Source organism: Leptodactylus fuscus, chromosome 11, assembly GCF_031893055.1.
Source record: "Leptodactylus fuscus isolate aLepFus1 chromosome 11, aLepFus1.hap2, whole genome shotgun sequence".
Classification (NCBI taxonomy): Eukaryota; Metazoa; Chordata; class Amphibia; order Anura; family Leptodactylidae; genus Leptodactylus; species Leptodactylus fuscus.
The window spans coordinates 55,802,923-55,817,936 of record NC_134275.1 but is presented as its reverse complement, the minus strand read 5'-3'; the positions used below and the strand labels follow the sequence as shown (position 1 = coordinate 55,817,936).

General features: G+C 39.0%; 1 protein-coding gene across 3 annotated transcripts in view; it reads left to right on the top strand.

Moving 5' to 3' along the window:
- Nucleotides 1-15,014, top strand: part of LOC142184404 (protocadherin-11 X-linked-like) — a 905,556-nt gene that overhangs the window by 129,712 nt on the left and 760,830 nt on the right. For all 3 annotated transcript variants that reach the window (XM_075259249.1, XM_075259252.1, XM_075259250.1), the window contains exon 2: nucleotides 7,566-8,133. In XM_075259249.1, the coding sequence (XP_075115350.1) occupies nucleotides 7,594-8,133 (540 nt within the window). In that variant the 5' untranslated portion in view covers nucleotides 7,566-7,593. The remainder of the gene's footprint in view (nucleotides 1-7,565; nucleotides 8,134-15,014) is intronic.

Here is a 15,014-nt window from a genome sequence, read left to right as displayed (position 1 = left end):
ACACTACAGATAACACAGTGATATCTCTCTGAGTACAGGTAATGTAGTAGATGTCACCTGCAGTCCTATGTAACACCACAGATAACACAGTGATAACTCTCTGAGTACAGGTATTGTAGTAGATGTCACCTGCAGTCCTATGTAACACCACAGATAACACAGTGATAACTCTCTGAGTACAGGTAATGTAGTAGATGTCACCTGCAGTCCTATGTAACACTACAGATAACACAGTGATAACTCTCTGAGTACAGATAATGTAGTAGATGTCACCTGCAGTCCTATGTAACACCACAGATAACACAGTGATAACTCTCTGAGTACAGATAATGTAGTAGATGTCACCTGCAGTCCTATGTAACACCACAGATAACACAGTGATAACTCCTTGAGTACAGGTAATGTAGTAGATGTCACCTGCAGTCCTATGTAACACTGCAGATAACACAGTGATAACTCCTTGAGTACAGGTAATGTAGTAGATGTCACCTGCAGTCCTATGTAACACCTCAGATAACACAGTGATAACCCTCTGAGTACAGATAATGTAATAGATGTCACCTGCAGTCCTATGTAACAGCACAGATAACACAGTGATAACTCTCTGAGTACAGATAATGTAGTAGATGTCACCTGCAGTCCTATGTAACACTACAGATAACACAGTGATAACTCTCTGAGTACAGATAATGTAGTAGATGTCACCTGCAGTCCTATGTAACACTACAGATAACACAGTGATAACTCTCTGAGTACAGATAATGTAGTAGATGTCACCTGCAGTCCTATGTAACACCACAGATAACGCAGTGATAACTCTCTGAGTACAGGTAATGTAGTAGATGTCACCTGCAGTCCTATGTAACACCACACATTGTAATGTTAGATGTACTGAATAACGGCCTCAGCTCTGCTACATCAGTCCTCCCTGCTATATATAATGTCTTGGAGTTGGTGCTGTGTATTCTTTGTGCTCTGGGTGATGAATAGTAATGAGCGCTTTTATATTCTAATCCACGGCGGATCTGACTAAGTGCCTGGTGGGTGATCGCATTTCTGTGGTTGTTTCTTTCTTGCAGAATATTCATCCTGCACATCTGCGGAGAAAAATTCTCAAATACTCAGATGTTCCCATCAAAGGCAAATAGGACAAATTCCCACCATGTAGAGGTATTTCCCAGACCTGAAATCTGCCCGGGGCAAAGATCTGTCGGATTGGGCTAATTGTAGGTGCCCCTCAGTTATGTGCCACATAGTCTGATTTAGTACAGATGAAGCAGAGCTGAACTGGTTATTAAGCTGTCTATTTAGAACATATATTCACATGCAACAGTTTAGTTGCAGAAATTTCTGCACTTGTTCTATTCACACGAATGGATCTTGCAAAAAACAAGGTGCTTGCTGCTGATACAATTTCTACAACACGTCAATAGACCTGAATGTTTCCATTCACTGACAGCAAGCAGCTACCTTTAATGTACAGAGGGATTGAAATCAGAAGTGCTTTATAGGGTGGAGTAGTCCCTTATTAATGAATGAAGGGTGTGTAGACCTTTGCAACCAATTTATAACGCCCCCTATCTTTAAAATTAAAATAAAAAAAATGCTGGAAATCCTCAGACTACTCAGGGTGTTTTGTAGTCTGTAACCATGGTGGCACATAGATCTGCACAGGAACTGTGGACACAAAATGGCAGCTTTTCAACTAAGATTGCTCAAAAAGTGGATTCATTTTAGATGCCCCTGGAAATGGAAAAATATTGGTTATAAAAGTGTTCAGACCCTGACACCAGAGACTGAGTGCAGCTATTGTGGGGGCACTCCGCGGGGCGGTACATGACACCGTTAGAAGGATAAGTCAGTAAAACCTCACTGCATATTCTACCCATGTACAGATGTGGACAGGGAACATGTGTAGAATTTGATTGGATACATTGTATTTTACCCGGGTGTTTCGTGATTATACACTTCATGTGCGATAGATTCCCAGGTGATAGGTTAGAAATTGTCCATAAGTAGCTTAATAACCAGAGTCCCATTACTGGCGCAATAATCAGCGGCGCTCTGACAGGCCGTGCTTGGCGATCTCATGTACCAGGTAATTACAGGATGCTGACGGTTCAAGCATGTAAAGTGCAAGATGCTAGGTAGTCACCGACCAAGAGGCTGCTGGGACTATACCAATGGTCAGACTCTGAGTACAAATCATGTAGTAGATGTCACCTGCAGTCCTATGTAACACTACATATAACACAGTGATAACTCTCTGAGTACAGGTAATGTAGTAGATGTCACCTGCAGTCCTATGTAACACCACAGATAACACAGTGATAACTCTGAGTACAGATAATGTAGTAGATGTCACCTGCAGTCCTATGTAACACTACATATAACACAGTGATAACTCTCTGAGTACAGGTAATGTAGTAGATGTCACCTGCAGTCCTATGTAACAGCACAGATAACACAGTGATAACTCTCTGAGTACAGGTAATGTAGTAGATGTCACCTGCAGTCCTATGTAACACTACATATAACACAGTGATAACTCTCTGAGTACAGGTAATGTAGTAGATGTCACCTGCAGTCCTATGTAACACTACAGATAACACAGTGATAACTCTCTGAGTACAGGTAATGTAGTAGATGTCACCTGCAGTCCTATGTAACACTACAGATAACACAGTGATAACTCTCTGAGTACAGGTAATGTAGTAGATGTCACCTGCAGTCCTATGTAACACTACATATAACACAGTGATAACTCTCTGAGTACAGGTAATGTAGTAGATGTCACCTGCAGTCCTATGTAACACTACATATAACACAGTGATAACTCTCTGAGTACAGGTAATGTAGTAGATGTCACCTGCAGTCCTATGTAAGACTACAGATAACACAGTGATAACTCTCTGAGTACAGGTAATGTAGTAGATGTCACCTGCAGTCCTATGTAACACTACATATAACACAGTGATAACTCTCTGAGTACAGGTAATGTAGTAGATGTCACCTGCAGTCCTATGTAACACCACAGATAACACAGTGATAACTCTGAGTACAGATAATGTAGTAGATGTCACCTGCAGTCCTATGTAACACTACATATAACACAGTGATAACTCTCTGAGTACAGGTAATGTAGTAGATGTCACCTGCAGTCCTATGTAACAGCACAGATAACACAGTGATAACTCTCTGAGTACAGGTAATGTAGTAGATGTCACCTGCAGTCCTATGTAACACTACATATAACACAGTGATAACTCTCTGAGTACAGGTAATGTAGTAGATGTCACCTGCAGTCCTATGTAACACTACAGATAACACAGTGATAACTCTCTGAGTACAGGTAATGTAGTAGATGTCACCTGCAGTCCTATGTAACACTACAGATAACACAGTGATAACTCTCTGAGTACAGGTAATGTAGTAGATGTCACCTGCAGTCCTATGTAACACCACAGATAACACAGTGATAACTCTCTGAGTACAGGTAATGTAGTAGATGTCACCTGCAGTCCTATGTAACACTACAGATAACACAGTGATAACTCTCTGAGTACAGATAATGTAGTAGATGTCACCTGCAGTCCTATGTAACACTACAGATAGCACAGTGATAACTCTCTGAGTACAGATAATGTAGTAGATGTCACCTGCAGTCCTATGTAACACCACAGATAACAGTGATAACTCTCTGAGTACAGGTAATGTAGTAGATGTCACCTGCAGTCCTATGTAACACTACAGATAACACAGTGATAACTCTCTGAGTACAGATAATGTAGGAGATGTCACCTGCAGTCCTATGTAACACTACAGGTAACACAGTGATAACTCTCTGAGTACAGGTAATGTAGTAGATGTCACCTGCAGTCCTATGTAACACTACAGATAACACAGTGATAACTCTCTGAGTACAGGTAATGTAGTAGATGTCACCTGCAGTCCTATGTAACACCACAGATAACACAGTGATAACTCTCTGAGTACAGGTAATGTAGTAGATGTCACCTGCAGTCCTATGTAACACTACAGATAACACAGTGATAACTCTCTGAGTACAAATAATGTAGTAGATGTCACCTGCAGTCCTATGTAACACCACAGATAACACAGTGATAACTCTCTGAGTACAGGTAATGTAGTAGATGTCACCTGCAGTCCTATGTAACACTACAGATAACACAGTGATAACTCTCTGAGTACAGATAATGTAGGAGATGTCACCTGCAGTCCTATGTAACACTACAGGTAACACAGTGATAACTCTCTGAGTACAAATAATGTAGTAGATGTCACCTGCAGTCCTATGTAACACTACAGATAACACAGTGATAACTCTCTGAGTACAGATAATGTAGTAGATGTCACCTGCAGTCCTATGTAACACCACAGATAACACAGTGATAACTCTCTGAGTACAGGTAATGTAGTAGATGTCACCTGCAGTCCTATGTAACACTACAGATAACACAGTGATAACTCTCTGAGTACAGGTAATGTAGTAGATGTCACCTGCAGTCCTATGTAACACTACAGATAACACAGTGATAACTCTCTGAGTACAGGTAATGTAGTAGATGTCACCTGCAGTCCTATGTAACACCACAGATAACACAGTGATATCTCTCTGAGTACAAATAATGTAGTAGATGTCACCTGCAGTCCTATGTAACATCACAGATAACACAGTGATAACTCTCTGAGTACAATGTAGTAGATGTCACCTGCAGTCCTATGTAACACCACAGATAACACAGTGATATCTCTCTGAGTACAATGTAGTAGATGTCACCTGCAGTCCTATGTAACACCACAGATAACACAGTGATAACTCTCTGAGTACAGGTAATGTAGTAGATGTCACCTGCAGTCCTATGTAACACCACAGATAACACAGTGATAACTCTATGAGTACAGATAATGTAGTAGATGTCACCTGCAGTCCTATGTAACACCACAGATAACACAGTGATAACTCTCTGAGTACAGGTAATGTAGTAGATGTCACCTGCAGTCCTATGTAACACTACAGGTAACACAGTGATAACTCTTTGAGTACAGGTAATGTAGTAGATGTCACCTGCAGTCCTATGTAACACCACAGATAACACAGTGATAACTCTCTGAGTACAGATAATGTAGTAGATGTCACCTGCAGTCCTATGTAACACTACAGGTAACACAGTGATAACTCTTTGAGTACAGGTAATGTAGTAGATGTCACCTGCAGTCCTATGTAACACCACAGATAACACAGTGATAACTCTCTGAGTACAGGTAATGTAGTAGATGTCACCTGCAGTCCTATGTAACACCACAGATAACACAGTGATAACTCTCTGAGTACAGGTAATGTAGTAGATGTCACCTGCAGTCCTATGTAACACCACAGATAACAGTGATAACTCTCTGAGTACAATGTAGTAGATGTCACCTGCAGTCCTATGTAACACCACAGATAACACAGTGATATCTCTCTGAGTACAATGTAGTAGATGTCACCTGCAGTCCTATGTAACACTTAGGATCACACATTGCCAGTATCACCTTCCCATATGTTAATGTATATTTTGGTCCCTGGTGCCCGGGGGGTGATGACACTTCTGTTACAATATCTTTAGCTGTACATTTCTTCCTCCTCTTCTCTCTAGGTCTCGCAGTCTTACTAATTCTGTATATAATGCTGCTTTTGCGGCTTTATACAATAAGTGCCAGTCAGTCTCAGGCATGAAATGAAATCTCACCATCAGACAGAGCGGGCAGACACATAGAATGTGCCTGGTAAAGTGATCTTACATGGGGAGGGGGCTGGAGCACAAGGGGCTCTCAGATATTCCCCATATGACTATTTCCTATGTTACAATCAGACCCTTATCTCTCATCGTCTTTATGTCGCTACAGTGGGCACCTTCAGAGCTTCATCTGAGGCTTCCTGGCCATTGGAACAGCAGATATACTTTAGCTTGGTGGTCATTTTAAGGATATCTATATATTTTTTTTTATATAAAGATTAGTTATGCATACTGTATATAAGCAGATGCAGCAAAGTTTATCTTCACACATAAAAAGTTAATGAAACGACCGCAGCAAAGTTTATCTTGACCAATTGATAATTTTCTGCTCATTATAATGAATTATTTCTGACGTTATAAATTGTGAGGTTTTTGATCATAATCCTGTTTTTCCAAGTAGGAGTCTATTAGAAGTCCACATGATAAATCTACACCAGACACAGATACTAAATCACCCCAGCAGAACTGCTGAGCCCTCCATCATGGAGCTGGACATCTTGTATTTATGGCAGGCACAAATTGCCACATAATCCAATATATTGTGATGATAAATCCCCTTTGTTAACCTGATAAGCCTTGGAAACATATTAGCAAAGAGTCAGGAGAAGGAACTCACGGGCTCTAGTGGAGATGTTGAGTTTATCCATCGTAAAATGACTGTACCCTATAAGTGAACACCTATAGGATTCTCCAGCCTGATGAAGGTATCCTGCTATAGGACATTGTAGTCCTCAGATGACTATGATGACCTCAGCAGCTGTATATGTAGTAGATTTAGGCTAAGTTCACACGGGGGTTGGTATAGTGACTTTTGGCACTTAGAGTGACGCTCATGTCACTCTCGGGTCAAAGCCCGCCTGCCACGACTTTCGCAGTGGCAGCTTCCCCCTGGAGTCGGCTCAAATATATGGGCCTACTCAAGAGGCTGCGGACGCCGCGGCTCACCGCCTGAAGAAAGGGCACAGAAAAAAGTATCCTGGAGGTCTACATAGACCACCATTGTGAGGGGGCGGATTATGACGTGGATTACCTGCCATAATCCGCCCCCTCTGTGCCCATGTGAATGGGCCCTTAAAGGTGTTGTGTTGGGTCAAGTGTTGATCTATATGCAGTACATTCATGTAGTCATGAATCTATAGATCTTGTAGGACCTTTCAACTTGACCAAAGATGGTCAAAGATGTAATATGTTTTCACAACTAGACCATGTCTAGACCTCATGACCATGACTAGCCCTCAGATGACTGTGACGACCTCGGAAGCTATTGTTCCTACAGTACATAATATAGACTCAAAGATTAAATGCTGGGTCAAGTGTCCAACTACTGTATGTAGTTGTGGATATTCAGAAGTTATAGGTCATTTTGACTTGACCTAAGATGTTCAAAGATATAACATGTTTTTACAACAAGTCATGACCATGTTTTCCTCAGATGACCATGATGACCTTGGCAGCTGCTGTATACAGTATATGTTAACCTCATGTGTATAGAGTGAATATAGTAGTGTGCCTTCAGAACTTTATAAGACATTTTGACTTGACCTAAGATAGTCAAAGATGTAATATGTTTCCCCAAGTAGTCATATCCAAAGATGGTGGTTGATACAATCTTTTGTGGGGACTATCGGATAAGATCTTGGAAACATATCCAGGTTGATTTCTGATCCTCAGATCTTGAGACATACTGTTGGTGCTCGGTGATGTTGTATTCTTTGTGTCCTCTTTGTAGCTTTTGTTAATCCATTCTTTGTTTTTTTTTTCTAGGTCCAGTCTTTGCCAAATCATTCTGGAGATGGACTTGCTATCTGCAACCTACGTCCTGGCGGTTTTGATAGCCTGTATCGTCTATGAGTCTGGTGCTCAGGAAAAGAATTACATCATAAGAGAAGAACAGGGTGAAAACATATCCATTGGAAACTTGTTGAGGGACCTTAATCTGACGTTGGACCCTGACATAGCTCTCTCCACCCCACTGCAGTTCAAACTGGTCTACAAGACTGGAGATGTTCCTTTGGTCCGGGTGGAGGAGAACACTGGTGAGATCTTTACCACTTCGAATCGGATAGACCGAGAGAAGCTTTGTGCCGGCATCTTCACGGAGAACAAATGCTTTTACGAGGTGGAAGTGGCTGTTCTTCCAGACGAAGTCTTCAGATTGGTTAAGATCCGCTTCTTGATCGAAGACATCAATGACAACGCTCCTCTGTTTCCATCTACTGTCATCAACATTTCCATTCCAGAAAACACAGCTGTGAATTCTAGATATTCTGTACCATCTGCCATTGATCCAGATGTGGGCAAGAATGGAATTCAAAATTATGACCTCCTCAAGGTGGGTACTTCATGTCTGGTTTCTTTTTTTATATATTTGTCATGACCAATTGACTCTTTCATATATATTCAGTGTGCCAACGTGGCAAAGGAAGGATAGGACATCTTCAATTCAATATGCCCGATCTCTAGCTCTCACCTAAAAAAAACCAAAACCACAAATGTCTGGAGAGGACAGAAGAGTCTAGCGGAAGATTACTTCACTCTCCTTTACAACAAACACATGCACACTCAGCTGAACCAAGTGTGTATGTGTATGGGGGAGAGGGTAAGAATAGCAAGAGGTGGAGAAATATTTGGCTGCTAGCTTCTAAAAATGTTAAAGACACCCTAATAATAATTCAGTAAGCTGAGATTTAGGGAACCATTTGTAAGGCAAATAGAATATTCAATTTCTATCTATCTATCTATCTATCTATCTATCTATCTATCTATCTTTCTATCTCATCTATCTATCTATCTATCTATCTATCTATCTCTCATATCTATCGATCTATCTCTATCTATCTATCTATCTATCTATCCATTATCTATCTATCTATCTATCTATCTATCTATCTATCTATCTATCCATTATCTATCTATCTATCTATCTATCTATCTATCTATCTATCTATCTATCCATTATCTATCTATCTATCTATCTATCTATCTATCTATCTATCTATCTCTCATATCTATCTATCTATCTATCTATCTATCTCATATCTATCTATCTATCTATCTATCTATCTCATATCTATCTATCTATCTATCTATCTATCTATCTATCTATCTATCTCATATCTATCTCTCTATCTATCTCTCTATCTATCATCTATATCTATCTATCTATCTATCTATCTATCTATCTGTCTGTCTCTCTCTCTATCATCTATCTATCTATCTATCTATCTATCTATCTCTCATATCTATCTATCTAACCTCTCTCTCTCTCTCTCTCTCTCTCTCTCTCTCTCTCTCTCTCTCTCTCTCTCTCTCTCTCCTCTCTCTCTCTCTCTCCCTCTCTCCCTCTCCCTCTCCCTCTCTCCCCCTCTCCCTCTCTCCCTTCTGCTTTGGATATGATATCTATAACCCATGTCTTCCAGCGTTGCTATGTTTATATCATGGGTTTCCTTTATTTACCATTGTACACCAGAGCGCTGCCCCTAGTGGCAGACATATGTTGGATAGTGCCGAGCACAGTGAGCAGAGGAGCCCGGATAACATGTTCAGAGAATTAATCAACTGTTGTTCTAATGTAGAAGTTTCTCACATTTTCCACTGTTTCCATCTGCAATATTTGACAATAAGTAGAAATGAGTTTATTACTATTTAATATAAATGGTGGAGATGATAGAAGACAGAATTAGATTCCTCCTTTAGATTTGGCGGTGTATAAGATGATAAAGTAGAGAAGCATAGCTTGTAATCTATAAATATTCATTCATATCCATCTTATACATTAGAAGTTAGAATTCAGCCATAGCGAGCGGATGACCTAGATGGAGCCGGCTCTATAGAGTCATTAGCAGCTGGTCCTCCTGCAATACGGCGGCCACTGACCGTGTGTAATGCTCATGTTATTTCTAACACATGCCCTCAAAATATGAAATCTTGGGCTTTTGACCAAGGTCTCGTACAGCGAAGGCCAAAAAGCATTCGTCTCTATCATATACTGAGTGCAAGAGGAGCAGATGTTGCACAATTCACTGCACACAACAAACCGCAGCACATAATACGCAACAATCATAACCAAACACATACATTTGACATATAATAATAAATGTGAGATCCATTTCACTAACACAAAGCTCTATATCCTCTTTAATATCACAGAATATATTAAAATAAATTGTAGCACCTGCAGCTACCACTAGGGGGAGCTTATGCTATACTGGTTTAGGAATGACTTCACTTTGTACACAGAGCTCCACCTAGTGGTGGCTGCAGGCAGGCAGAATTTTATCATGTGATCATTTCTAGGCAGAATATCAGACTGAGCTCCAAAAAATCTAAAATTTATGTAAAAATGGGTTAAAACAAACCATGGCAATGAAATGTAGAAATTATTTTTAGACTTTTTTTGTAACGCACTATTGTTAGACTAAGTACAGTACTAAGCGGTAAAGTGGTTTAACCTTTCTTGATATATTTTTATATATAAATTTATTATTTTTTTACAATTTTTTTTTTTTATTTGTGAAAAACCTTGATCATTTGAGGTTAAGAACAGAATGTCTCTTTCTCTCTCTCCGTTGCCTTCGTCCTCACTTACTCACAAGCTTTATCCAGCAGAGATGTTGGCTTTGTATTTGCTGACAATACCTGACCTATATAGTGGCTGATAACGATGCTCTCATTAGTCTGTGTTCTCACCAGGTTGTACACAGGTATTATACATTATTAATCATTTCTAGCTGTACGTGATTTTTCCATCATTTCTTATATTCTACCTTGTGGTCCAAACGCCTTGTAATGAAGAATGACCAAAGGCAAAGACTCACTAATAGACGGATGTATATAGCGTACAGACACATCGCTCCTGCGTCACCAGAGGTGTTATAAAGAGCAATTAAACATAAAATAACCACATGGAAAAAAAAAACACAGCTTCTATCTATGTACTGTGTGATATAGAAATAGTATACAGAGCCATAAATACTACATGAAAAGTTATATCACTATGTAAATCCATAACTAGAGAGTTACATTCAGATTTATACTCCTGAGCTGCGCTCACTATTCTGCTGGTACAGTCACTGTGTACATACATTACATTACTTATCCTGTACTGATCCTGAGTTACATCTTGTATTATACTCCAGAGCTGTACTCACTATTCTGCTGGTACAGTCACTGTGTACATACATTACATTACTTATCCTGTACTGATCCTGAGTTACATCTTGTATTATACTCCAGAGCTGTACTCACTATTCTGCTGGTGCAGTCACTGTGTACATACATTACATTACTTATCCTGTACTGATCCTGAGTTACATCCTGTATTATACTCCAGAGCTGCACTCACTATTCTGCTGGTACAGTCACTGTGTACATACATTACATTACTTAACTTGTACTGATCCTGAGTTACATCCTGTATTATACCTCAGAGCTGCACTCACTATTCTGCTGGTACAGTCACTGTGTACATACATTACATGACTTATCCTGTACTGATCCTGAGCTACGTCCTGTATTATACTCCAGAGCTGCACTCACTATTCTGCTGGTACAGTCACTGTGTACATACATTACATTACTTATCCTGTACTGATTCTGAGTTACATCCTGTATTATACTCCAGAGCTGCACTCACTATTCTGCTGGTACAGTCACTGTGTACATACATTACATTACTTATCCTTTACTGATCCTGAGTTACATCCTGTATTATACTCCAGAGCTGCACTCACTATTCTGCTGGTGCAGTCACTGTGTACATACATTACATTACTTATGCTGTACTGATCCTGAGTTACATCCTGTATTATACCTCAGAACTGCACTCACTATTCTGCTGGTACAGTCACTGTGTACATACATTACATTACTTATCCTGTACTGATCCTGAGTTACATCCTGTATTATACTCCAGAGCTGCACTCACTATTCTGCTGGTACAGTCACTGTGTACATACATTACATTACTTATCCTGTACTGATCCTGAGTTACATCCTGTATTATACTCCAGAGCTGCGCTCACTATTCTGCTGGTACAGTCACTGTGTACATACATTGCATTACTTAACCTGTACTGATCCTGAGTTACATCCTGTATTATACCTCAGAACTGCACTCACTATTCTGCTGGTACAGTCACTGTGTACATACATTACATTACTTATCCTGTACTGATCCTGAGCTAAATCCTTCAGAGCTTCGTTCACGGTTCTCCAGGTCTCAGAACTAGAAATCTCAGAGCCATGTATAGCCCTGCACACGGTCTTTCTGATGTGGATAAATGCCAGGTTATACTATGGCTGTTAACAGAAGGGGAGGGGCTGTGAACTTGTGTTCATTTACATAAGTAAAGCACGCAATAATTAAAGGAAAGTAATGTATGTGAAGAGGCGACCTCAGTAATATACAATATAAAGTATCCCTATAAAATGCTCCAGCGTGCAGTAATGAAGCCGCATAGATTGTCCTACTCAATGGTCTTTTACTTCTGGCCCTAAATTCTAGGAAAATGAGTAAAATAATCCTGACTTGAGAAATATTTCTGGCTAATACTTTGCTTGCGAGCGCTGCTCCGGCCTTTTATGTGACCATTACACCAGAGGAGAAGATTTCTATGAACGGATTAGGTTTAAATGTGCTGAAAAGAAAGTTCTTTAACTTGTACAGGATTTCTAATCATCTGCTGCATTTACTGGAGCAGGAAGGTGTAACAAATCAATGAGTGCACTGTATGAACAGAGTCCAAGAATGTTACTGTAAAGCAGTGTCAGGAAAAATGTGAACAATTACCAAACCATTGGCTATTCTGTTATATCCTTCATTATACAACATGGCTAATATATTCCATATGAAGCAAATAAATATCACTAAGCAGAGATACAATATTCACCTCAGGGACATGGCATTTCTAAAGTAGCTGTACTAATATAATACATCAGAATATAAGTATAATAATACTACCTCATATGTACAAGAATATAACTACTATAATACTGCTCCTATGTACAAGAATATAACTACTATAATACTGCTCCTATGTACAAGAATATAACTACTATAAGGCTGCATTCACACGGAGTAAACGCTGGCGTTTTTTGTGTGTTTTTTGCACATAGCGCCGCGTTTACGCCGCGTAGCGTCGCGTTAACGCCGCGTATACGCCGCGTTAACGCCGCGCTATTTAGCTGTGGCGTTGCCCGGCGTTAACGCGGCGTATACGCGGCGTTAACGCGACGCTACGCGGCGTAAACGTGGCGCTATGTGCAAAAAACACACAAAAAACGCCAGCGTTTACTCCGTGTGAATGCAGCCTAATACTGCTCCTATGTACAAGAATATAACTACTATAATACTGCCCCTATGTACAAGAATATAACTACTATAATACTGCCCCTATGTACAAGAATATAACTACTATAATACTGCTCCTATGTACAAGCATATAACTACTATAATACTGCCCCTATGTACAAGAATATAACTACTATAATACTACTCCTATGTACAAGAATATAACTACTATAATACTGCTCCTACGTACAAGAATATAACTACTATAACACTGCTCCCTATGTACAAGAATATAACTACTATAATACTACTCCTATGTACAAGAATATAACTACTATAATACTGCTCCTATTTACAAGAATATAACTACTATAATACTGCTCCTATGTACAAGAATATAACTACTATAATACTACTCCTATGTACAAGAATATAACTACTACAATACTGCTCCTATGTACAAGAATATAACTACTATAATACTGCCCCTATGTACAAGAATATAACTTCTATAATACTGCTCCTATGTACAAGAATATAACTACTCTAATACTGCTCCTATATACAAGAATATAACTACTATAATACTGCTCCTATGTACAAGAATATAACTACTATAATACTGCTCTTATGTACGAGAATATAACTACTATAATACTGCTCCTATGTACAAGAATATAACTACTATAATACTGCTCCTATGTACAAGAATATAACTACTATAATACTACCTCCTATGTACAAGAATATAACTACTATAATACTACTCCTATGTACAAGAATATAACTACTATAATACCGCTCCTATGTACAAGAATATAATTACTATAATACTGCTCTTATGTACAAGAATATAACTACTATAATACTGCCCCTATGTACAAGAATATAATTACTATAATACTGCTCTTATGTACAAGAATATAATTACTATAATACTGCTCCTAGGCACAAGAATATAACTACTATAATACTGCTCTTATGTACGAGAATATAACTACTATAATACTGCTCCTATGTACAAGAATATAACTACTATAATACTGCTCTTATGTACGAGAATATAACTACTATAATACTGCTCCTATGTACAAGAATATAACTACTATAATACTGCTCCTATGTACAAGAATATAACTACTATAATACTACCTCCTATGTACAAGAATATAACTACTATAATACTACTCCTATGTACAAGAATATAACTACTATAATACCGCTCCTATGTACAAGAATATAATTACTATAATACTGCTCTTATGTACAAGAATATAATTACTATAATACTGCTCTTATGTACAAGAATATAATTACTATAATACTGCTCCTATGTATAAGAATATAACTACTATAATACTACCTCCTATGTACAAGAATATAATTACTATAATACTGCTCTTATGTACAAGAATATAATTACTATAATACTGCTCCTATGTATAAGAATATAACTACTATAATACTACCTCCTATGTACAAGACTATAACTACTATAATACTGCTCCTATGTACAAGAATATAACTACTATAATACTGCTCCAGCATATAAGAGTATAAGTACCAATCTATAATAATGCCTGTGTGCCCGGTGTAATATAAGCGGTAGTACGGTGCAGGGTTGATCAGGTCCAGGCTGGTCCTCCTGATATTTAGAGCTGGATAGCTGTGTATTTAGTTGCTGCCCTCTTGTTCTTTTGCTATAGCTGCGGTCTTAGTTTAACCCATGTGCCACCTCTCACTGGGTATAACAATGTGTTCTAAATATCTGACAAGTGTACTGGCAGCTGCCGGGGAAAACTTGGCATGTACACAATGAAACAATCCTCACCAGGCAGGCAAGCAAAACTGGTGATTTAATCCAGCCCAAAGTGTAGCAGCGAGGACGCCTTTTCTTCAACCTTACGTTAAGCGCCCAAGTT